Source organism: Chionomys nivalis, chromosome 11 (genome assembly GCF_950005125.1).
Source record: "Chionomys nivalis chromosome 11, mChiNiv1.1, whole genome shotgun sequence".
NCBI classification, from domain to species: domain Eukaryota; kingdom Metazoa; phylum Chordata; class Mammalia; order Rodentia; family Cricetidae; genus Chionomys; species Chionomys nivalis.
The window spans coordinates 20,362,699-20,387,115 of record NC_080096.1 but is presented as its reverse complement, the minus strand read 5'-3'; the positions used below and the strand labels follow the sequence as shown (position 1 = coordinate 20,387,115).

The 24,417-nt window shown below is 43.6% G+C and overlaps 1 protein-coding gene across 1 annotated transcript; it reads right to left on the bottom strand.

The window, feature by feature from the left end:
* Window positions 1-349: 349 nt before the first annotated feature.
* Window positions 350-23,719, bottom strand: Ythdf2 (YTH N6-methyladenosine RNA binding protein F2). Its single transcript, XM_057785521.1, has 5 exons — window positions 23,487-23,719; window positions 23,005-23,029; window positions 22,303-22,382; window positions 15,327-16,910; window positions 350-1,250 (listed from the first exon to the last, which is right to left on the bottom strand). The coding sequence occupies exons 1-5, from the start codon at window positions 23,511-23,513 to the stop codon at window positions 1,227-1,229; spliced, it is 1,740 nt and encodes a 579-aa protein (XP_057641504.1). The 5' UTR covers window positions 23,514-23,719; the 3' UTR covers window positions 350-1,226.
* Window positions 23,720-24,417: the final 698 nt, after the last annotated feature.

The window sequence follows — 24,417 nt, the reverse complement described above, 5'->3', positions numbered from 1 at the left end:
TTTTCTACAGGAACCAGAAACAAAGCATTATGAATATTGTCACACTTGGTTTACAGAAGTCAGAAGTAAAGGTTTCTAGTCCTTAAATATAAAGCAAGCCAAAACTATATGCTTCCAATAGAATCGTTTTTAGTGACAGGATCTCACGTAGTCCAACTAACCTCAAACTTGCTATGTGGTGAGGAAAAGCTCTGAGCTTACCCATCCTGCACTCACCTCCTAAGTGCTCGGAGTACAGGAATGCAACTCCACACAGGGTCTTTAACTATTTCACCTCTCAAAACTCTTTCCACACCAAAATCTTTCTTCCCTAAATAGAGCAGACAAATGATACTATATGCCACAGAAGTGATGCTCAACAGGATCTCACGTTTATTGAGAAGTGATTAATGGTAAAAAGAAAGGCAATGCCCTTTCCTCATTGGCTGAACAAGAAACTGAAGAAACATTCACTACATGTTTTACAATATTTTCTCTTCCAAAATGCATTTCTGAAAACAAGTTTTTACCACTGTTCTTAGCTTTGAAATCAAATTAATCCTGACTTAATCAGTTATAATGTACAAGAACAGAACACTTCTTAGGACTCCTAGTACTTTACTTTGAGTAACAAAGGGTCAGAGAAAATGAGTCACCCTCACAGACACAACCTTGGGTAACACTGTTATTAAACTCTCCTAGACAAAAATTCTTCATAAAAATTTTCTTCCAGTTCGGAAGGGAAAAACAAATTCCCACTTTCTGGGGTGGACACCCAAAATCTGCGCAACTCAAGTGTTCTCCAAGTGCAAATGTCAAAATGGGAAGAGGAAAGGGTTTAAAAATTAGAGAAAATTGTATGCACTTACGGACTTAAAAATCCGAAAAATATAGTAAAAAGACAAAAAAACAAAAAAAAACAAAACAAAACAAAAAAAACCCAAAGCATTATGCTTTGAATCACAACCAAAGCCAAAATAAAAGGGACATTTTTTTACCTAAACTACCTAGAGGGAATTTTTGTTTAGGTTTTTCCTTTTTTTTTTTTCCTTTTTTTTCCTCCATTTTCCAGTTAAGTCCTATGTTTCTTTTTCTTTTTTTGTGAATTCCAATACTTAAACTGCAAGTTTGCAATTGTCTCTGAAGTCAATGAAATTAAGAAAAAAGTCCTAATTTTCTTGAAGGTCACTGTGTCCTCTTAGGATAAGCAGATGCAACCGTTGCTGCAGTCCGTGCAGAACCGCTTTTTATTTCCCACGACCTTGACGTTCCTGGGGAGGTAAGAAAAAAGTTGAAATAGTTAGTTAAAATCTACCCAAAGTAATAATAAACTCAAAACTACAATGTTTTTAAAAGGAAAAGGCCTGGTTAGCAGTGGTGGCACACAACTTGGACCCCAGCACTTGAAAGGCAAAGGGCTGGAAGATTTATGAGTTTCTGGCCAGCCTGGTCTACAGAGTGAATTCTAGGACAGTCAAGGCTATATAGAGAGACTCTGTCAAAAAACAAAAACAACAACAAAAAGTGCCTACTCCTAACTCATGTATTTGTTTCCACTGAACTTCTAACATGGTTCTGATATTAAAATGGATCTTCCAGAAAGAACATCAAGTCCCACATTTGGACTCTATTTCCTAGGTACTGTTAACTATTAATAATCTCCATATTTTCACCCCAAGGACTTTAATTCTGAGGCTTATTTTGTTGTTTTAAAACAGTCACAACCCAAGTTGGTCCCAACTTGGAATCCTCCTGCCTTGGCCCTCAGTGTACTGCTATTACAGATGAGCACACTACAACAAGCCATTACTCTCATCTTAAACTAACCTTCAAAGAAGTTACTTACCTGCCCAAGACTATCTACCCAAGATGAATCAATTGTATTCATCATTGTATCAATGCCCTTGCTACAGTATGTCAAAAACTAAACAACTTTAATCACCGTAAGAGGGAGGCAGAGGGGGATTGCCAGGGCAAGCTGGCTAGCTGGACTAGAAGTGGGAAATCAGAGATCCCATTTCAATAAATAAAGTGGAGATCAACCAAGAAAGACACCCAATGTCACCTTTGCTCTCTACATGTGTAATAAAGTACCTTGTACACATGTATAAAAATGTCACAAGGACTGATTGGGAGCTCACCAAGGCTAGCTGGACTGTGACTGAAAAAGCATGGGATAAAACCAGACTCTCTGAACATGGCGGACAATGAGAGCTGACGAGAGGCCAAGGACAATGGCACGGGGTTTTGATCCTACTTCAGGTTCTGGCTTTGTGGGAGCCTAGATAGTTTGGATGTTCAACTTCCTAGATCTGGATGGAGGGGGGAGGACCTTGGACTTTCCACAGGGCAGGGAACCCTGACTGCTCCTGGGACTGGAGAGGGAGGAGAAGAGGAGTGGGGGGGAGGGGGAGAGGGGCGGGAGGAGGGGGAGGGAAATGGGGAAATGGGGGGCGGAAAATTTTTTTTTCAATAAAAAAAAAAAAAAATGTCACAAGGAAGCCGGGCGGTGGTGGTGCACGCCTTTAATCCCAGCACTCGGGAGGCAGAGGTAGGTGGATCTCTGGGAGTTCGAGGCCAGCCTGGTCTACAAGAGCTAGTTCCAGGACGGGCACCAAAGCTACAGAGAAACCCTGTCTCGAAAAACCAAAAAAAATAAAAAAATAAAAAATGTCACAAGGAGACACTATGCTTATCACAGCACAGCAGTTAACATTATAACTAACCCATATATTCCAACCTCTCTGAAAATCAACTGCTATTCAAAAAAGAAAAGAAGTTCCATCCAATGTAACAAAAACTTAAGTTTTAATGTTCCTAGAATTTTTCTATTAAACTCTCCCTAAAATTTCAAGGACACTGTAATGGTTTGAATGAGAAAGGCCTCCATAGGCTCATGTTTGAATACTTGAGTTGCCAGAACTGTTTGGGAAGGATAAGGAAGGAGATGAGGTCTTATTGGAGCTTTGTTACTGGTGGGAAGGCTTGGAGGTTTCATTCCCATTGCCTCTGCCTGCCTGCCTGCCTGCCTGCCTCCAATTTTTAGATCAAGATGTAAGCTCCTTACACTAATCCTTTGTCCTACCATCAAGAATTCTGAAACCCAAATAAAATGCACTTTTAGAAAAGTTGCCTTGGTCATTTTGTTTTATCACACCAATAGAAAAGTAACTAAGAGAGATGTATTGCTTTATAGTGGAAAAACTGGTTTAAAAAGTAAAACAAAACTGGCAGGCACCATGGCAGAGGCCCACAATCCCAGCATTCAAGACACTAAAGTAGTACACAAAGAATTTGGTCCAGCCTGAGCTGCTAGAATGTGACCCTGTCTCAAAAAGATAATCCTGGCTAAGAGGTTGTGCTGAAAACCTGTAATCCCAGCAAGTGGGAGGCAGAGGCAGAGGATCTCAGTTGGAGGCCAGCCTGGGCTACAGAGGGAGTTCCAGGGCTACAAAGAGAAACCCTAGCTTGAGAAAAAACAAGTAATCATCATCATCACCCCAACGTTGACCAATCTTTCAATAGCACTTTCTATCAATCTTTTACTTGGAGGTGGGATGAAGCTCAGTAGTAGAATGCTTGACTGAATGTACAGCGCTCTGGGCTCAATTTCCAGCACTAGGAATAACAACAAAATCAGCTGGTATGCATCTGTAATCTTAGCATTTGTAAGGCTGGGGCAGGACTGTGTTGTTTTTGGTTTTTGTTTGGTTTTCTTTTTTTTTAAATTATTTACTTATTATGTATACAATATTCTGTGTGTATGCCTATAGGCCAGAAGAGGGCACCAGACCTCATTACAGATGGTTGTGAGCCACCATGTGGTTGCTGGGAATTGAACTCAGGACCTCTGGAACAGCAGGCAAATGCTCTTGTTTTGTTTTCTTTTTGGTTTTTCGAGACAGCATTTCTTTGTGTAGCTTTGGAGACTGTCCTGGCACTTGTTCTGTAGCCCAGGTTGACCTTGAAGTCACAAAGATTCACCTGTTTCTGCCTCCCAAGAGTAACAAGATCTAGGCCAACTCTTTAGACCCTCCACATCTTTGAGGGCTGGTTTCACGTACCTAAGGCTGGCCTTGAATTCAGAGGCTGACTTTGAACTCTTCCTGCCTCTACCTCCCAGGAATCCTCTTCAAGTACGTGTCATCACCTCTGAATCCACTTGTCATTTCTCTGTGTGTGTATGCACGTGCTCCAGTAAAGGCCAGAGGACAGTCTTGGGTATTGTTCCTGAGGTGCCATCTACTTTTTTTAAGTCAGTGTCTTTCACACAGGCAACCAGGCAGGAAGGCTGGCTGACCTCTGGGATTTGTTTATCTCCAATACCAGCAGTTTTTATTTATGTGGGTTCTGGGAATTAAAATCAGGTCCCTGTAAGTACACCCCAGTCACTTTGCTTGATGTGTGTGTGTATGTAAGATGCATATGTGTGCCTGCATGTGTAGAGACACGAGAGATTAACATTAAGCATCTTCTCATCCACTCTTCCACTTTAGAGACGGAAGCAGGATTTCACACTCAACTCGAGAGCTTAATCTGGCTAATCTAGAAAGCCATCTTGCTTCGGGGATCTTGTCTCTGCCCCCTGAGTTGTGGGATTACAGGTGGGCTGCCACACACACCTGTTGCAGAATATTTATACACTGTGAAGATGTGTCTATGCCAAGACACCTTCTGATTGGTTTAATAAAGAGCTGACTGGCTAATAACTGGGCAGGAGAGGACAGTTGGGATTAAGAAATCTATGTGCTTGAATTTCTAAAGAAGTCGGACACACGGTACAGAACAGAGGTAACAGAGCAACATGGCAAAATGTAGATTAAGAGACAGGTTAATTTAAGTTATAAGAGCTAGTTGAAAAAAGGCCTAAGGTAAGGCCAAGTTTTCATAATTAAGTCTTTGTGTTGTTACTGGGGAGCTGGCAGGCCCACAAAAGAAAGTCCTACTACATTTGAGAAAGCTTGTTACATATACCCAATCCAGCATTTACTTGGGCTCTAGGGATCCAACCTCCAGTCATCCATGCCTGGCAAGCACTTTACCTTCCACTGAGCTATTTTCCCCAGCCCTGTGCTTATCTTTTATGATGCCATTTACTCTGCCTTCTCAAAATTACCATTATAATGCACTATTACTAACTACCACAATGCAACAAATCTCTTTAAATGCATTCCCCTTATGTTGCAGAATATTCCTTTACAATCGTGTGAAGATGTGTCACTGTGATTGGTTTAATAAAAAGAAGAATGAGCCGGGCGGTGGTGGCGCAGGCCTTTAATCCCAGCACTCGGGAGGCAGAGGCAGGCGGATGTCTGGGAGTTCGAGGCCAGCCTGGTCTACAAGAGCTAGTTCTGGGACAGGCACCAAAGCTACAGAGAAACCCTGTCTTGAAAAACAAAAAGAAAGAGAGAGAGAGAGAGAGAGAGAGAGAGAGAGAGAGAGAGAGAGAGAGAGAGAGAGAGAGAAAGAAAGAAAGAAAGAAAGAAAGAAAGAAAGAAAGAAAGAAAGAAAGAAAGAAAGAAAAAAGAAAAGAATGGCCAACAGCTGGGCAGGACGATGTTAGCGTGACTTCTGGGGGGGACAGAGAGGACTGTGGGAGCAGAGAGGACTTAAGAGAGGAAAAAAGGTGGGGTTGTGAGCCACTCAGAAAAAGCAGCATGAGTAGTAGAGGGATGAGGGAGTAGTACAGAGGGATGAGGGATCAAGCCAAGCAACAGAGCATACATTAAAATAAATAAGTTAATTTAAGTTAGGACAACCCTAAACTAAGGCCAAGCTTTTGTACTTAATAAGTCTCTGTGTCATTACTTGGGAGCTGGCAGTGCAAAGACCTGCTACACCTTTAATCTATCTGTAATTATGTGTCCTCTTACCAACATCTCAAACTCCCTTCTCTAATATTTAAAGGTAATTTCTGTGTTTTTTTTTTCCGTTTTTGTTTTGTTTTATTTTTTCCAGATAGGGTTTCTCTGTAGCTTTGAAACCTGTCCTGAAACTCACTCTGTAGACCAAGTTGGCCTTAAACTCACAAAGATCTGCCTGTCTCTGCCTCCAAACTGCTGGGATTAAAGGCGTGCACCACCATCGCCTGGCTAAAGGCAATTTTTTAAAAGTAAGTAACTATAAAAAAAATTTCTAAGCCTCAACCTCTTAGTCTTTTGCTTAAATAACTACAAGTAACATCCACACCTCTATTCAAACCACTTCAGTCCCCCTTCCTTACTTTCAATCTAATTACAGAACTGGAGATTTGGCTGTGGTAGAGAGCTTGTCTAGCACCCACAAGGCCCTGAATTCAATACCCAGTACTACAAAACAAAGCATTACAAAATTAAAAATTTGGGGCTGGAGAGATGGCTCAGCGGTTAAGAGCATTGCCTGCTCTTCCAAAGGTCCTGAGTTCAATTCCCAGCAACCACATGGTGGCTCACAACCATCTGTAAAGAGGTCTGGCGCCCTCTTCTGGCCTTCAGGCATACACACAGACAGAAGATTGTATACATAATAAATAAATATTTAAAAAAAAAAAAAAATTAAAAATTTGCTCACAGGAATACCTTGAAAGCCACAAGGTGGCAGTGTTCATTTACTCTATGAAATCTAACTGGTTGAAATACTTTTCTTTGCTTTGGCCTCCTAAACACTGGGGTTAAGTGGTTTGGCCCACCACACCTGTCTCTACTTTAATATCTTCTTTAAAAATACCGGCTGGGTGGCTAGGTGGTGGCAGCACATGCCTTTAATCCCAGTCTTTAAATCCCAAGAGGAGAGGCAGGCTGGGCGGCGGTGGCGCACGCCTTTAATCCCAGCACTTGGGAGGCAGAGGCAGGCGGATCTCTGTGAGTTCGAGACCAGCCTGGTCTACAAGAGCTAGTTCCAGGACAGGCTCCAAAGCCACAGAGAAACCCTGTCTCGAAAAACCAAAAAAAAAAAAAAAAAAAGCTAGTTCTAGAATAGTCAAGACTACACAAAGAAACGGTCTCAAAAGAACAAAAACTAAAACTTAAAAGTATTCTTTCCAAAACTAGATGAGTGTTTTCTGTACGAGCATGGAAAACTAAATTCAGATTTCAAGACTCATGTACAAAGCCAGTCAAGGTGATACACCCCAACAGCCCTAGAGACAAACAGATCAGAGTTCTCACTGGCCAGGTAGTAAACTCCAGGTTCAGTTAGAAATGCAATCTCAAAAAAATAAGATGAAGGTCCAGTGATGGTGACAGATGCTTATAAATAATCCCAGCACTCGGGAAACAGAGACAGGGGAAATCTCTGTGAATTCGAAGCCAGCTTGGTCTACAGAGTGATTTCCAGGATAAGCTCCAAAACTACACAGAGAAACCCTGTCTCGAAAAACAAAGAAAGATAGAGAATAAATAGAGGAAGAGGCCTAACAATGTACACACTCCAAACCCACCCATGCATACCCATACAAAATAATTAAATGGAACTACAGATGGTTGTAATGGGAATTGAACTTGGGTCCTCTGGAAGTGCGGTCAGTGCTCTTGACCTCTGAACCATCTTTACAACCCCTCCTCCTGTCACTGTTAAGTTTCCATTTCATTTTAAATATCTGTCTGTGTACATGCATACAAGTGCCCATGGAGTTCAAAAGAGGATACTGGAAGATCCCCTAGAATTGGAATTACAACCAGTTGTGAGCAATTTGACATATGTGCTAGTAATCAAATTCCAGTTGTCTGCAAGGAGCAAGTGCTAAGCCATCTATCTCTCCAGCCCCAGTTCATTTTTAAAGACAGTGCTGGTTGACACAGGCTGTGAGATTTCCACCCTCCTAGACCGTATGCTACCTTACCCAGTTATGTATCACTTGCTTATTCTCTCTTCCTCTATTTTTCCTTTTTTGTGGTATTGGAGATTGAACTCAAAGTTTTGCACATGCTTGCAAGCTTCATCTATACTCCTTAGCCCTCTCTCTAAGTGTTCATAAGACACAAGTGAATCATAATCACAAGCACTGGATATTAACATTAAAAGTGTGACTATACCTCCCAAAATAAATCTGAATAGTTCAGATATAATCAATTCATATTCTTCAGTGTTGTGAATTAACACACATACAGTGCTGTAAATGGATGAGTCTTTCAGAATGACCAGACTAAATTTTGTTTATTTGCTTCTTGAGACAGGGTTTCTCTATGTAACAGTCCTGGCTGTTCTGGAACTCACTTTGTAGACCAAGTTGGCCTTGAACTCAAAGAGATCCAGCTGCCTCTTTACCAAGACTAGTCGACTATTCTTGAAATCATTAGGTGGCTGTCTACTAAAAGAGCTATATGCAAAATGCGACAATTTCACAACTAATTTTATCAGGCAAGGTATAGTGGCACAAGCCTATAGTCCCAGCAGTTGGGAAGTGGAGGCAGGACCATGTTCAAGGTCACCCTCCAACTACAAAGTAGGGGAAGGGAGGACAGGGGAGGGGAGGGGAGGGGAGGGGGGAGGGAGGGAGGGAGGGAGGGAGGGAGGGAGGGAGGGAGGGAGGGAGGGAGGGAGGGAGGGAGGGAGGGAGGGAGGGAAGAAAAATGGCACAGTATAAAAGTAATAAAGAAAATAGTAGTGCCTGCATACAACCAACACTCCTATACACTTTTTTCTTGTTTTGGTTTTTCAAGACAGACCTGTCTCTGCCTCTCGAGTGCTGGGATTAAAGGCAGCGCCACCACTGCTCAGCTCTAGGCTTTTTCTTAGGTGGTGAAGATAGGACAGAGGACTCTGAAAATGCTCAGCTGACATTTCACCACTTAGCAACATATCCACATAGACTTTAAGTCCCCTTAAATCATATTATAAATGCAAATGCCTTGTAAATAATTACTGTACTACACTGCTTAGGGAACAATGACAAGAACAGGCTGTAAATAATACTCTACCGAGTTATACTACTAGCCAGTTGGCTGAATCAACAGATACAGAAGCCACAGATACTTGTTTTGTATGCACTAAGTGCTAGTCAAGCTCCAACACCACATAAAATCAGGCACAGTAGCACATACCTGTAACCCCAGCACCCAGAAATGTAGAGACAGGATAATCCTAAATTCAAGGTCAAATAAAGTTGAAAAGAATAGTTTCCTCTATTTATAACAGCTCAACCTTTTAATAAAGATGGTCACTATATAGCCGTGATTGGCCTGAAAATCACTATGAAGACCAGTCAGGCCTCAGAGATCTGTTGGCCATTTTTCCCCTTACCTTCACCTTTCCATTACCTTTCCCTTCTCATCCTCCTTCCAAATGTACATGCAACTAACCGTTCCATAAAACTTTTATTGATACTAGTCTTAGCCGGTCTTGTTCATCCCTTCTGTACTTGATCACAAACAGGGGCATGGAGAGAGGACTCAGAGGTTAAGAGTACTGGCTGCTCTTCCAGAGGTCCTGAGTTCAATTCCTAACAACCACATGGTGGCTCACAACCATCTGTAATGAGATCTAGTGTCCTATTCTGGTATGTAGGCACATACGCAGGTAGAACACTGTATACACAATAAATAAATAAATCTAAAGAAAGTTATTTGTGTACATATAATGCAAGTGTAGGCATGCATGCAATGTTCAATTTTGTAAAATCATTCTCCATATTTTTAGTGTTTTGTGCAGTGTACAGCTGACTGTGTTGTAGGTGTGGTTGTCTGTGCCAGAGGTTGACATCTTTATCATACTCCATCTTTTTTTATTAAGTTTTTTTGTAATTTTTAATTATGTATGTGTATGCAAGTGAGTACAGTACCCTCAGACCTGGAGCTGAAGTTACAGGCATTTGTCAGCTACCCAGGATAAAGGGGTGCTGGGACTGAACTCAGCTCTCTGCCAAGAGCAGTACATGCTCTTAACTGCTGGACCATCTCTGAAGTTTTTCTGTCCCATCTTTAGAAAAACAAAACAGAAATGTGGATTTAGGGACTGAACTCAGGCTGTCAGGCTGACACACAAGCACTTTACTCGCGGGGCCACCTTGCTGGCCCAGCGTCAGCAATGGAACATACACTGCTCTATACATTTCAGGTGACCTCGTTCTAATTATCCCTTCACGCCAGGTCGGCTGGAGCTTGTTTACTCAGCAGGGTGGAAAGTATTACCCAGATACTAGCACTATCTTTGTTGGAGTTATAATTGTGTCCAAAAGGGGGCAGCAACAACTTAACTGTCAACCTGTGGTGATGGAGCCATTTGAACACTCAGTGTTCTTCCTTTTGGCTCATTTGCAAACCTAGGGGTCAATAGTGAATACAGAAAAGCAGAAAGAAATCACCTTTGCTTGCCTTAATTTACTATTTTTTTTTCTTTCAAGAGCTATAATCAGGTCAACGATGGCTCAGCAGATGAAGTGCTCAAACCAAGCCTGTCAACCTAAGTATGATCCCAGGGAATCACCATGTCATCAGAACGACAGCAGACTGCCGGACCTACACATCCACACAATGGCTCAGACACCCACAAGTGTATACAAACACACAAAAAAATAAGTGACAACAAAATAAAGAGCTATAGGAAAGTTCTTTATCACATTGTCCCTTCAATCAAGGCATTCAATAAGAATTCAACACAATGCTTCAAAAGCTGTAGCCACCTTTACAACATTTCAGCAAAGAAATCTAGGCTCTGCTCATTTCTCCCCGCTAAACAACCCAACAAATAGCAGAGATGCTGAACCTGTAGAATTTTCACTCACATTCCTCCATTTCTTTTTTTCCCTTTAGATCAAGAGTGCCCTGTATCTCAGGTTAGCCCCAGAGGTAACATTGCACTTCTGATCCTCCTGCCTCCACCCTTCCAGTGCTGGGATTAGAGGCATCTAGGGCCACTCAGTTTATGCAGTGCTGGGAGCTGAACTCAGGATTTTGTGCATGCTGAACAAGCATTCTAACCAACAGAGCTACATTTCCAGACGATGGAAATAGAGAACTGACTCCTACAAGTTATCTTCTGACTTCCATGCACAGTTGAGTATACGAAAACACCCACAAACAGAACTCAATGGATGTCCATTCAGGAAGTCTGAGGAGGTAACTTCCAGTGTTGGAGTAGGGAATAAATAGAAATCAACAATAAGTATTTTTTTTTCTTTTCTTTCTTTTTTTCCCACCAGAGACTCACTTATCTCTGCTTCCTGAGTGCTGTGAGCAAAAGCAGGTATGGTAATTTTTAAGTTAATCATTTAGTAAGAAAATACAGAATCTAGGTGCAATGGCTCACACCTGTAATCCTAGGCGGCTAAAGAACTGCTTCGAATTGAGGTCAGTCTGTGCTACACAGTCAGGCTGTCCCAAATAAAATCAGACAAGTTTATAACAGACTACAAAGCCACTAAAGTGATGTCACAGTGCCTGATGTGGTGTACAAATAAGTGGAGAATACTCAGAGCTAAAGAGATGTTATGAACCAGCCAGTTTGGATGGCTCAGCCCGTTTGAGCAAGCCGAAGACCTACATAGTGGAGAGATCAACCCTGACCTCCACTTTCATGCATGGGTGTGTGTGTGCTCTCTCTCACAATTAAATAATGCTTTAGATACAAAGTTTTTAAAAAGTTACAAATCAGGACTTGACTGGCCTATAACCCCAGCTTTCAGGAGGAAGCAAGAGAATCAGGAGTTCAAGGCCAGCTGGGCTAGAGGTAGGAGGGTGGGAGGAGTTAAACACCCAAAAGACACAAAGATATTACTAAAATTTACTGGAAATATCAAGCCAGACAGATGCAATGTTTGAAGGTTTCAGGATACTGAATTACATCAGGTGACAGAATGATTCAGTAATAATGGTTGGCAATAATGGCCATCTCTACTTCGGTGTGGTCTGCGAAGATACAAGTCTGATCATGGGCCTTCAGAACAGCTGTGATGTCATCCTCAGGCTAAGTTTAAAGTGCTTCCTAGTTACTTCCAAGTTACTGCATTACCACCCTACATGCCACCCAGTCTTCTGCCTTCTTGTGACTAACACAAAGAACACACACCTCACCTAGTGCCTTGATGAGCTATGAATCTCATTCTCACAAAACTTTCTTGGAAGCCTAATAAACTAATAACAGATTATAGTCAGTTATACAAAGACAGTTGGAACAACCAACTGAGCAGACAATTCTGACTGAAAAAGGGCAAGCATCGAGTCTTCCTGAAACCTAAGTCTCTTCCCACATAGAACATTAACTAAAAGGCAATGGGACACAAATATAATCAAAACTTTAATTTTTATCTGATGTTTTGTTCACCAGCCTAAGAACAATTAGGATACTCATTCATGTAAATCTTTATGTGTGGTTTTGGAAATAAACCTTTTTATTTATTTACTTTTTAATTTTTGGTTTTAAGACAGGGTTTTTCTGTAGCTTTTGGAGCCTGTCCTGGAATTTGCTCTGCAGACAAGGCTGGCCTCAAACTCACAGATACACCTGTCTCTACCTTTTTATTTAAAGGAGGATGGTTCTAAGGATAGAACCAAGGTCTGGTGCATGCTCTCCAAACATTCTACCAGAGTTACACTCCTAACCCTAGACACTATTTGACAACCTTCATTACTGCATTCATTCTAGGAAAACAGTAAAAGAATGGTCAATTCTAAGAATCTTACACCTAATGTCCAAGGTCAGTCTGGGCTACATATTTATTGAGGCTAGTAAGATGACTGAGCAGTTAAAGAGCACTTGTTTTTTTGTTGTTGTTGATGTTTTTTTTTTTTGTTTGTTTGTTTGGTTTTTCGAGACAGGTTTCTCTTTAGCTTTGGAGCCATACCACTCTGAATACGCCCGATCTCGGAAGCTAAGCAGGGCTGGGTGGTAGAGCACTTGTTCTTACAGGGGATCAGGGTTCAAGTCCCAGCACCCACACAGCAGCTCACAACCATCCATACATAGACATACAAAAGCATAAAAGATAAATCTAAAAGCTTAGAAAAAAAACTAAAATATTTTTTAAAAATTAGCTTCAAGCAGCCGGGCGGTGGTGGCGCACGCCTTTAATCCCAGCACTCAGGAGGCAGAGGCAGGCGGATCTCTGTGAGTTCGAGACCAGCCTGGTCTACAAGAGCTAGTTCCAGGACAGGCTCCAAGAAACCACAGAGAAACCCTGTCTCGAAAAAAACCAAAAAAAAAAAAAAAAAAAAAAAAAAAAAAAAAAAAAATTAGCTTCAAGCACTGGGAGTGATAAACATCTTTAATCCCATCAGAGGCAAACAGATCTCTGTGAGTTCAAGGCCAGCCTGATGTACCTAGTAAGTTTGACTCCAAAGTCAAACAAACAAAAAAATTAGTTTCAGAGATTCAAAGTCATCTTCAGTTAATGATTCTGAGGTCTAAACTATGAGATCCTCAAGTTTCATTTACTCATTTAATCACTCCAATGAATTTAATCCAAATACATCCTTGACCAAAAGTTAATCAATTGGATCCAGGAGCTTAGCTCTGAGATAGACTGTTTCCCTAGCATGTTCAAGGACAAGGACCTCATTCCATCCAGAGGACTGGTATAAAGTAAAAAATAAAAATATAAGTCCACCCCAGATTCAATTCAATCACTAGCAGAACAAAAATTAAGTAAGCATAACTCAACAGAAACTCCAGCTTCATGGGATTTGAAACCCTCATGTGGTTTCTGTGTGCACCAGGCCTGCATGTACTACATAGACACCCATGTAGGCAAAACACCTATACACAATTAATAAAATATGAGTAAGTAGTAAAAAGGTGGAAAGACAGTTCAGTGGTCAAGATCACTAGCTGTTCTCAAAGACCTGGGTTCAATTCCTAGCACCAACATGGCAGAGTTATAACCACCTGTAACTCCAATTCCAGAACACCCAACATCCTCTTCTGTCTCTACATGTATACATGTGGTACACATGAATATACTCAGCCCCATACAAAAACAAATATATGGGCTGGAGAGATGGCTCAGAGGTTAAGAACACTGACTGCTCTTCCGGAAGTCCTGAATTCAATTCCCAGCAACCACATGGTGGCTCACAACCATCTGTAATGAGATCTGGTGCCCTCTTCTGGCATGCAGACATACATGGAGGCTGAACACTGTGTGCATAATAAATAAATCTTTAAAAAAAAAAAAAAAGGGCGGATCTCTGTGAGTTCGAGACCAGCCTGGTCTACAAGAGCTAGTTCCAGGACAGGCTCCAAAACCACAGAGAAACCCTGTCTTGAAAAAGCAAAACAAAAAACCAAAAAACAAAAAACAAAAATAAAAGTAAATTTTAATAAAAGCAAACACTCCCCCCCACCTATGGTCCTAAAATTTCATATATCTAATACCTTTAGAGCAAACACTATTTATTTCTAACAAATCACTCTAGTTTGGATCCTTTGTCTATCACTCTTTCCACTTGATACAGAAAAATCAAGAGAAAGTGATTGAGTAATAAAATGTAAGAACTAAGAGGTTTTCTAATGTTCAGGTTTTGGGGAGTTTTTTGGGGGGTCATGAATGTTCTACATGAACACATGTGGTGGACTTGCATGTCTTTAGGTTCCCCTGGTACTGGGTTATGAGTGGCTGCAAGCCACCCACCCTGTGGGTAATAGGATTGTACCCAAGTCCTCTGCAAGAACAGCAACTGCAGCTGGGCAGCTGTGGTGCACACCTTTAATCCCAGCAGTGGCAGGATCTCTGAGTTCAAAACCAACCAGGTCAACAAGAGCTAGTTTCAGGACAGCTAGGGCTATTACACAGAGAAACCCTGTCTTGAAAAACCAAAAAAGAAAAAGAACAGCAACCAATCAGTTGTTTTTCCAACCCTTTTACTGCTGTTTTAAAGTTTCATATAATAAAGTTAATTTACATATGATAACTTTCCAATGGCTGGGCATGTGGCACAGGGACAGAGGGCTTGCCTAGCATATCCTAGTTTCAATTCCCATCACTGAAAAAAAATAATAAAGTGGACACTATAAAGAGTAATGCAAAGTTCTAACAAACAATAAAATCAACTGTCAGAAGCAGACAGATTTCAAGGCGGTAACACAGCAATTCTTGAAAATAACACAAAACTACCAAAGGCAAAGACTAAGTCCAAAGAGCATTCATACTTTCCTGTAATTATACCCACCACCCTCTCCTTTCACTTCAGTTTTCCCTCTTGTAGCTTTACAATTATCTGTCTATACCAGTTCAGTTCAAACCGTACTGTTTCTGCTCTCCACTAAAGCTCACATTCCTTCACACTAGGGTTCAAAAGACCAATTATCCCCAAATAAAGCCTTGAGCTGCTAAATGACACCATTATTTACAGAGCTTTTATTAACCATTCACTCGCTGCAATAGCTTTCTTATCCTAAGGCCTCCTCCTTCCCCATAGTCTGATTAAGATGGTTACCTTTTTAACACTTTCTTCTTCCTCTTGGCGTTTCTCATAGTGTGAGAAGTCATCAAAAATGGAAGTGGTGTGCTTGTAGCTGGCTATGATTTTCAACACCTGCTTAGCTTTTTCCAGAGGCACTTCCTGAGTGTCCCTAGAGTTGGTCACTGGTTTATTCTCGTTGTTCTCTAGACGAATGTGTCGCAGTTGGCTATTGGGTACGTCCTTCACAAAAATCCATCTGACATCAAAACGACCCTTCCATTTGTCCTGGGACCACACACCTGCACATGTGTTGTAGTCCACAGCAGATTTCATCTCTGCAACTCCACAGAAGTGTCCACTGCCGTTGACACTGAAAAGTAAGTAAACGGGACCTTTCCCGTTCATGGAACGATACGCAGCATCCAGTCTCTTGTTCCCGTGCTCTGTGCTGCACCAGATATTATACTTAATGGAACGGTGGATATCGTCCTCAGAGTAGCTCTTAATGATGAAAACCCGGCCATGTTTCAGATTCCAGTCGAAATCTTTAGGGTTATAGTTATTGATGGACCGAAGCTTCTCCAATACTGGGTGAGGCTCTGAAGGAGTAGATCCAGAACCTGCCTGAGACTGTCCTACTCCATTACCATCCACCCCATTATGACCGAACCCATTGCCACGGTTCCGAGGTGCAACCCAGCGAGTTGGCTGAGCTGCCTGTTGCTGGACTGAGAGCTGGGCAGGCTGTGGTGGAGGCGGAGGCAATGGCTGCGTCTGTTGCCCTACTGATGTCTGAGCCACTGGTGGGCTATTATTGGCCTGCTGTCCTACAGGCTGAGGAGACCCCTGGGTTGGCTGACCTATATTTTGAACCAAAGCCTGTGAGGGAGCTTTTGCCACAGGACCCTTGTTATCCCAAGTTCCAATATCCATGTTATGCTTTATTGGGGGTGGTGGAAGACTTGATCCTGCAATGCCATTCTTGGTCTTCAGTTTAGGTTGCTGTTTTGCAGGCTTGCTAGCAATATCAGCCCAAGATGCTGGTTTTGGAGGAGCAATAGTAGCTGGAGGCAAACTGCTAGAAGCCACGATGTTACTAGTGATGGACCCACTACCAACAGCAGAGCCTACAACTTTTGGAACACTGCTTGCAACTTCTGTGCTGCCCAGTTTCAGTGCTGCCATCCCTTGGTCTATAGTATTCATGCCAGGAGCTTTATTGAGGGTCTCATTGGCAAAAGCTGACTGTCCATCAATCATGGCTCCACCTAAGGAGCTGGGTGCATAAGCATAATTGTTATTATATCCAGAGCTTTGAGTAGACTGTCCCTGAGAACTGTTATTTCCCCATGCTGAGAAGTCGATCCCACTGGGAAAAAAATTAAAACCATGCTGACCAAGAAATGGAGTGCTACCTAGGGCTCCTGGTTGCCCAAACATTGCATCTGGTAGGAAGTGGGGCTCTCCGTTGCTCAGTTGTCCATAAGAAGTTAGATAGGGCATGGCTGTGTCACCTCCAGTAGACCAAGCAGCTTCACCCAAAGAATAGGAAAAGCCAATGGAAGGGCTGTAGTAACTGGGTAAATAGGAGTCTGACATGGCAGTATATGCATTATTCTGTGGAAGAAAAGGCAAATACATCAAAACAACATATATATATATATAAATAATATAAATAACAGGACATTCCTTCCACAATCACAACTCAAGTATTTGAGCCATCACTACAAAAGGGAATAGTCCATTCACCTTTCTGTAAACTTCCTGGCATTTTTGAACAATATGAAATTTTGATGTGAAAGCTGCTTAAATCTTTTTTGGTTGCTGGCTTTTATGTGCTATATAGCCCAGCTGGCCTCAAACTTAAGGCAATCTTCCTGCCTCAGATTCTAAATGCTGGGGTTAAAGGCATGTCACACCATACCTAAAGGTCCTGTGTACGCATGTAAAGCTAAGCTGATACATACAGTAAATAGAGATTTTTGCTGTCACTGTTTTGGAGATAAGAGTCTTACTATGTAGCTGTGGCTGTCTTAGAATTTGCTATGTAGACCAGGCTGGCCTAGAATTCAGTGTGCTAGAATTTAAAGATGTGTACCACTAGGCTTGGACAGTTAAAACCTTTTGCAGAACCTCAGAAGATTCAGGTTTGGTTCCCAGCACACACATGGCAGCTAACAGCCATCTGTTATTCCAGGCCCAAGAGATCTGATGCCTTCTGTGAACAAAGCACACACATGGAACATAACATGCATGCAGGCGAATCACCCATACATACCCCCATTCTTCCCCCCCGCCACCCAAAAGGCACACCCTGTCATGCCTGGTCAGTTGTTACTTTTAGACAGGCTCTCACTATGTAGCTCTGGCTGGCTTAAACCAAGTCAGCCTTGAACTCCCACAGATCCCCCTGCTCTGTCTCCCAAGAGCTAGAATTAAAGGGTCTTGCTCTATATCCCAGAGAGGTGTGGAACTATGGCTTACTTCTAACTCCTGCCAATTCAGGCCCAGTGGAGATGATGTCTTTAATAAAACTAATTCATTTTAGATTTGAAAATTGGAAATTATGGAGGATCAGTGTTCAAGAGCTTCCCAGCAAAAGAGCCAGACTTTATGGCACACTCTTGTAAGCCTAGCAAGTGGTGAGTATGAGGTATGAAGGTAGAAATCAAGAGCTTAGCTATAAAGTGAATTTGAGACCTAACAAAAACAGATTCTATGTCCAATAAGGAAAAGAAAAAGTAGGTACTGAAAAGATGGCTCAGTGGCTAAAAGCACTTGGGTTCAGTTCCTAGCACCCATGGAGTGGCTCACAACCATCTGTAACTCCAGTTCCAGGGAATCTGATGTCATCTTCTGACCTCCACAGGCACCAGGCACAAATTCACTGTACATACCATACAATACACACAGAATAAAACACAGGCCAAGCCAGGTAGTGACGACACATACCTTTAACCCCAGCACTCGGGAGGCAGAGGCAGGCGGATCTCTGTGAGTTCGAGGCCAGTCTGGTCTACAAGAGCTAGTTCCAGGACAGGCTCCAAAGTTACAGAGAAACCCTGTCTTGGAAAAAAAAAGTCAAAACATAAAATTAATAAATCCTATGAGGGCCGGGCGGTGGTGGCGCACGCCTTTAATCCCAGCACTCGGGAGGCAGAGGCAGGCGGATCTCTGTGAGTTCGAGACCAGCCTGGTGTACAAGAGCTAGTTCCAGGACAGGCTCCAAAACCAGAGAAACCCTGTCTCGAAAAACCAAAAAAAAAAAAAAAAAAAATCCTATGAGGGCCAAAAGATTGCTCAAGGAGTAAAGGTGTTTGCCACCATGCTTGATGACCTGAGTTTAATCACGAGCACCATAAGGTAATGAGAACTGACACCATCGAGTTCCCCTCTGACCTCCAAATACAGGCTGTGTAGGCCCACACCCACATAAATAAATGTGAAGGAAGGAAGGAAGGAAGGAAGGAAGGAAGGAAGGAAGGAAGGAAGGAAGGAAGGAAGGAAGGAAGGAAGGAAGGAAGGAAGGAAGGAAGGAAGGAAGGAAAATAAAACCTGGCAAGATGGCTCAGTGAGTAATCGGGTCAAGAACCTGAGGTAGGTCCCTGAAAAATGGAGAACAGAGAGTCAACTACAAACTGTTCTCTGCCCTCCACATTTGTATAGTAGCACACACATGTCCAGCTATTTAGTCAGTGTGGATGTGTAAGAAAATTTTGGAAGAGGGTTAAAAAAAAGGACAAAAAACTTACAAATTTCAAGTTCTCTTCCAATTGTCTGTTTAAGCATTCTTCCCTCATAAACTAACAGTGTTCACTATATAAACTTTATAATAACCTGGAGTGGAAAGAGTGATCTCCAAAGAACTTAAATATGGGTGGGGAGTGGAGGGAGTACTTCTTGTTTAATATCATCTACCAAATGAATGGCAATCATTTGAACTTAGTATTATACCTTTAGCATTAGAAGTAGAAAAATATGACATAAGTCTATAACCTTAAATAATCAGAAATATGAAATCACGCACAATTACTCTTTAAATCACGGAAATAGATGGTATTGTGCAAGTCTTCATCTTAGTTTCTGATTTTTGCATAAAAAACCTACAGCACTGCTGGGCATGGTGCTGTAACCTTTCATTCCAGCACTGGGGAGACAGAGGCAGGAGAATTTCTGTCAACTGGAAGCCAACCTGGTCAATATATACATAGTTCCAGGTCAGACAGGGGAACACTATAAGGACTTATCTCAAGGCCGGGCGATGGTGGCGCACGCCTTTAATCCCAGCACTCGGGAGGCAGAGGCAGGCGGATCTCTGTGAGTTCGAGACCAGCCTGGTCTACAGAGCTAGTTCCAGGACAGGCTCCAAAACCACAGAGAAACCCTGTCTCAAAAAACCAAAAAAAAATAAAATAAAATAAAAAAGAACTTATCTCAAAATTAAACTAAATGAACCCTACAGCACACAGAATAACCTCAAGTGAAAAGCAAGAGGTACATAAAATTGATCTCCATAAACACATAGTTCAATTCACATAAGTCTGCCTTAGTTGTAATAGTTCTAATAAGGCACTCATTATTTACCAATTCATTAGCTACCAGTAGGTAGCTATCCTGAAGAGACTTGGAAAACAGCAAGTACCTTAGGACTTAGACTTGTATTGCCAAGGCCAGAAACAGCATAAACAGTATTCTCTAGCCTCTAAACACATCTACATAATAAAATTTTCAGCTAATGGAATTTGATAAGGTCAGGCATGGTGCCTTATACCTTTAATCCCAGTACTCAGAAGACAGAGACAGACAAATCTCAGGGAGTGTGAGGAATGGAGGGAAAGAAAGAGGGAGAGAGGAAGGGAAGGAAGAGATGGAGAAACAAACAGCTAAAAATTACATAAATTAGGCAGTGGTGGCTCACGCCTTTAATCTCAGCACTCAGGAGGCAAAAGGCAGGTGGATCTGAGAGTTTGAGGTCAACCTTGTCTAGGTAGAGTTCCAGAACAGCCAGAGCTACACAGAAAACACTGGCGGGGGTGGGGGAAAAATTACATGAATTAGTATACATAAGGCCCTGTGTTAAGCACGTCACACATATTAAAAAACAACAGTAACAAAACCCATAAATTACTTTTTTTTTTTCTGAGACAGTATTACTATGCATGTAGTCATGACTGGCATAGAATTCTTTTGTTTTTTTGAGACAGGGTTTACACCTCTGTGTAATAGTCCTGGTTGTCCTAGAACTCTCTGTGTAGACCAGGCTGGTCTCAAACTCAGAGATCCACTTGCCTCTGTCTCCCTAGTCCTGGAATTAAAGGAAAGAAGAGATCATTCCCAGTTCTATGAATTACTCTTTTTTTTGGGGGGGGGGGGTTTCGAGACAGGGTTTCTCTGTGATTTTGGAGCCTGTCCTGGAACTAACTCTTGTAGACCAGGCTGGTCTCGAACTCACAGAGATCCGCCTGCCTCTGCCTCCCGAGTGCTGGGATTAAAGGCGTGTGCCACCACCGCCCGGCTATGAATTACTCTTGATTAGACCACCAAAAAAAAACCAAAAAAAACAAAAAACAAAAACCACTACTTACGCTTCCAGCTTACTTCTCAAAGAAAAAGAAAACATTCTTACTAGCATGGATTATGCCAAGACAGATGAAAGTCTATACCTGTAATGTCAAATCCCCGCATACCATAGAGCTCAAAAATCTGAATTACACAATACTTTACAAGCACTACCTAGAACTGATTCTAGCCAGGCAGTGCTAGTGCATGCCTTTAATCCCAGCACTAGGGAGGCAGAGTCTGCAGGTGGGTCTCAGTGAGTCTGAAGCCAGCCTGTTCTACAGAGTGAATTCCAGGGCAGCCAGGACAGAGAAGAAAAACTGTCTCGAAAACACGCCCCGCCTCCCATGCATGCATGCATACATATATTGATTCTAAATGTCCTCACTCTCTGTTACAGTTATTAGGAAAGCAAACTACTTTATTAACAGTAGCTATTAATAGTTCATTCCTCTACTTCCTTCCTTGACTTTCCTGATTAGTTGGTTGTCCTCTGTGGAAACTTTTTCCAGTCACTTCCTAGATCAGCAGTTCTCAATCTGTGAGTCTCGCCCCTTGGGGGAGGTCTGATTATCCACTGCTTATCAGATATTTACAATTCACAACAGCAGCAAAATTAGTTATGAAGCAGCAAGAAAAATAATTTTATGGGGGGGGGCCAAAATATGAGGAACTGTGTATTAAAGTAAGGTTGAGAATCACTACCCTAGATGGTTTTTGTACTCTCACTGTGAAAATGTTTAGATAGGCTATCTCAAAAATTTTATGTAAGGTTGGGCAATGGTGGTACACTCCTTTAATCCCAGCACTGGGGAAGCAGAGGCAGGGGGATCTCTGTGACTTCAAGGCCAGCCTGGTCTACAAGAGCTAGTTCCAGAACACGCTCCATCAAGTGTGCTGAAGTGTCCTAACTGTAACTTCATTTCATAACTACATTAGCCACAAGAGGTACACAAAGCTGTTCTCTAGAAATACTAAATTAGTGCAAATCAAAGAGCAAGCATCCCACTGTCTCACTTCGAAACAATTTTATTACATGAAGAGTTCACTAGAGACCAGCGATTATCGCTGAAGTTCACACGTGATTACACACTAGAATCTCCTCACTACACTGGTAACCCAATTTTCCTAAAAGACAAGGTTTTGTTTCCTTCAGCGCAGTCAGAACATTAAACACTAGCCAATATTCCTAATTTTGGCACTGATATATTCCTGGTGCCACTAATTTTGCCACTGATATATTGCTGGTATCACTGCACTTACACAGGACCTGTTATCAGTATATGGTCTCAGAGCACATACTTTGTTGACCACACAGCTTATAACATTTGTAATAAACGGTTTATAACAAGTTATTAAGTATTAAAAGTAAACCCCCTCCTACACAAAAGTGAGACTGACTGATAGGGCAGAAAGTCTAACAGATAATGGAAAATGATCAGCTACTCACGGGCCTTGCCTGTGGACTCAAGTAAGGTTCGAAATCATCGTCGTTCAGTCCATCCTTTTGATGCACAGATCCATTTTGTACTAGAGGGGAAAAGTCAGATTAGGAATGTCCAGGTCCGACAAGCTCCCCCAAGTTCATCAATTACATCCTCACCAGGAAGAAACCACGCTAGTGCAGAGCCACCAACCAACCTCTCAGGGATAACGGTGAGCGCCAAAGCTGAAGCGAGATTCCCCAGTGAGGGAAATAAAAAACATAAAACAAAAAGGGGAAAAAAAAAACCGACTCTCTCCACCCCAGAGCAAGCTGTTCTTTTTAAAAGGTCGGTTATTGGCGCCTCCGAATTTCAATTCCCTCCGGCTCCCCCCACACACACGCCCCGCCACATCTAAGTTACTTCCAGAAAGTGATCGGCGAGGAGGGAAAACAAAGGCCTCCTAAGACCTACGGGAAACTAGGGACCTAGGGCTTTGCAAACCGCTCTCCACCCCCACCCGCTCATGAATTACTCGTTGTTAACGAAAAAGCTGCTCGCCAGCTGCAGGAGCACACCAAAAGGGTCGAGCGCCCCGCGCGAGGCACCTGCGAACCGAGCGGCTTCGGAAAGGTCCTTTCCCCGGGGCGCGTCCCCGAGACCCCGCCCCCACTGTCCGGCGTGGCCCCCCACGCCCGGCCGGCGGCCACCGGCGGAGCCCAGCTTACCTTTGTTTCCTTGACCTTTTGGTCTCTGCGGGAGGAGGGGACGTCGCCGAGCAGCAAGTCGTCCGGGAAGAAAACGGAAAGGGGAAAAAGACTAATGAGAGCAGGGCCCGAGCGGGGAAGAAAGGGAGCAGGCCTGAGGGGACGCGTGGTGAGGGGGAGGCGGGGGAAAGCGCTAGGCCTCCGGGTCACCCGGGCCGGGCCGCCAGCGACACGAGGGAAGGAGGAGGAAACGAGGAAGGGAAGCCCGGGCCGCTGTGGGGAGGGAGCGCGGAGCGGCGCGGCGCGGCCACCCGGCCGCCGAGGTCCGGGGAGGAGCGGGAAGAGCGGGCCAGACCGGGAGGCGCAGGGCGCGGCCGGCTTCAGGCCGGAATCCCAAGCCGCGAGAGGCGCCGCCGCGGCCCGGCCCGGAGCGGCGGGCCCGGGCCTAGTCGGGCTCCGTCTCGACTCACACAATGGCCGAGACATGCGGGCTGGGCCTGTACCTGCTCCAAGAGGCTGCTGGCCGACATGGCTCTCGGATCCTCACTGGGGACGACGGCAGCGGACTCCTCCTCAGGACGGCGGCAGCGGCGGATGAGCCCCGGCGGTGGGAGCAGAGGGTGCGGCGGCGGCTTTTGTCCCTGACACTCGGAGCCTCGGCGGACGCAGCGGAGACACAGCGCGCGGCTCGGGCTCCGGCTCCGACTCGGCGACGCTCTAGGCGGGCAGCTCAACGCCCGTCTCTATGCTTTTACGCGCGCGCCCGCCCCTCGCAGCCGGACTATGGGCGCCGAGCAGCAGAGACGAGCGGCGCGCGCGGCGCGAGCGCTGACTCTCACATTCACTCACCCACGCGGAAGGGAGCCGGCGCGGAGCACCTCGGGAAGGCGGAGCCGTGCCCGTGGCGCCCTCTGGCGGCCTGGAGGAGCGGAAGCGGCGCGCGCGCGCGGTCTCCCCGCCCCCACCGCCGCGGCTTTGGGCCTAGGAGCGCCGGGTGGCCAGGGTCGCGACTGGAGATTTTGGCAAATGCCTAGAGGGAAATGGCTATGTCTTAAGAAAACATGCAAAAGTTCTGGTTCTTAATGATGCACAGGAGTCAGTACATGCGAGACTTGAACCCTAGTTCAGAACTGCATTGGACAACTCTTCTCCAATTTGAAAAGGTCCTGAGAGTTCACGGGAAAACTTCCTGGAGGTGGACCCAGGAGACACCTTCCCTAGGAGTACTGTCTGTCATCGTCCTTCATCAGGGACTTGCAAAGAGCTCCCAAGAGCAATACATCTACTAAGTATTTTAAAAAACCAGGCCCCCATTGCCCTCCACAAAAAACATTCACCCCTTTGACTTTTGAGGGAGAAATATATGCAATCACTTTGCAGAGACGTCACTAACCCTAAAATAATCCAGTAAACTCTGGGTTTTATTTCCAAGAA

Bases quoted from the DNA above. Each gene is read 5' to 3' on its own strand.
- Ythdf2 (XM_057785521.1), bottom strand. From the start codon at position 23,513: ATGTCGGCCAGCAGCCTCTTGGAGCAG. The intron at 22,383-23,004 runs GTAAGCTGGGCT...TTTCCCCTCTAG, and splicing joins AAAAGGTCAAGGAAACAAAG to TACAAAATGGATCTGTGCAT. The intron at 1,251-15,326 runs GTAACCATCTTA...TTACCTCCCCAG, and splicing joins AAGAAGAAAGTGTTAAAAAG to GAACGTCAAGGTCGTGGGAA.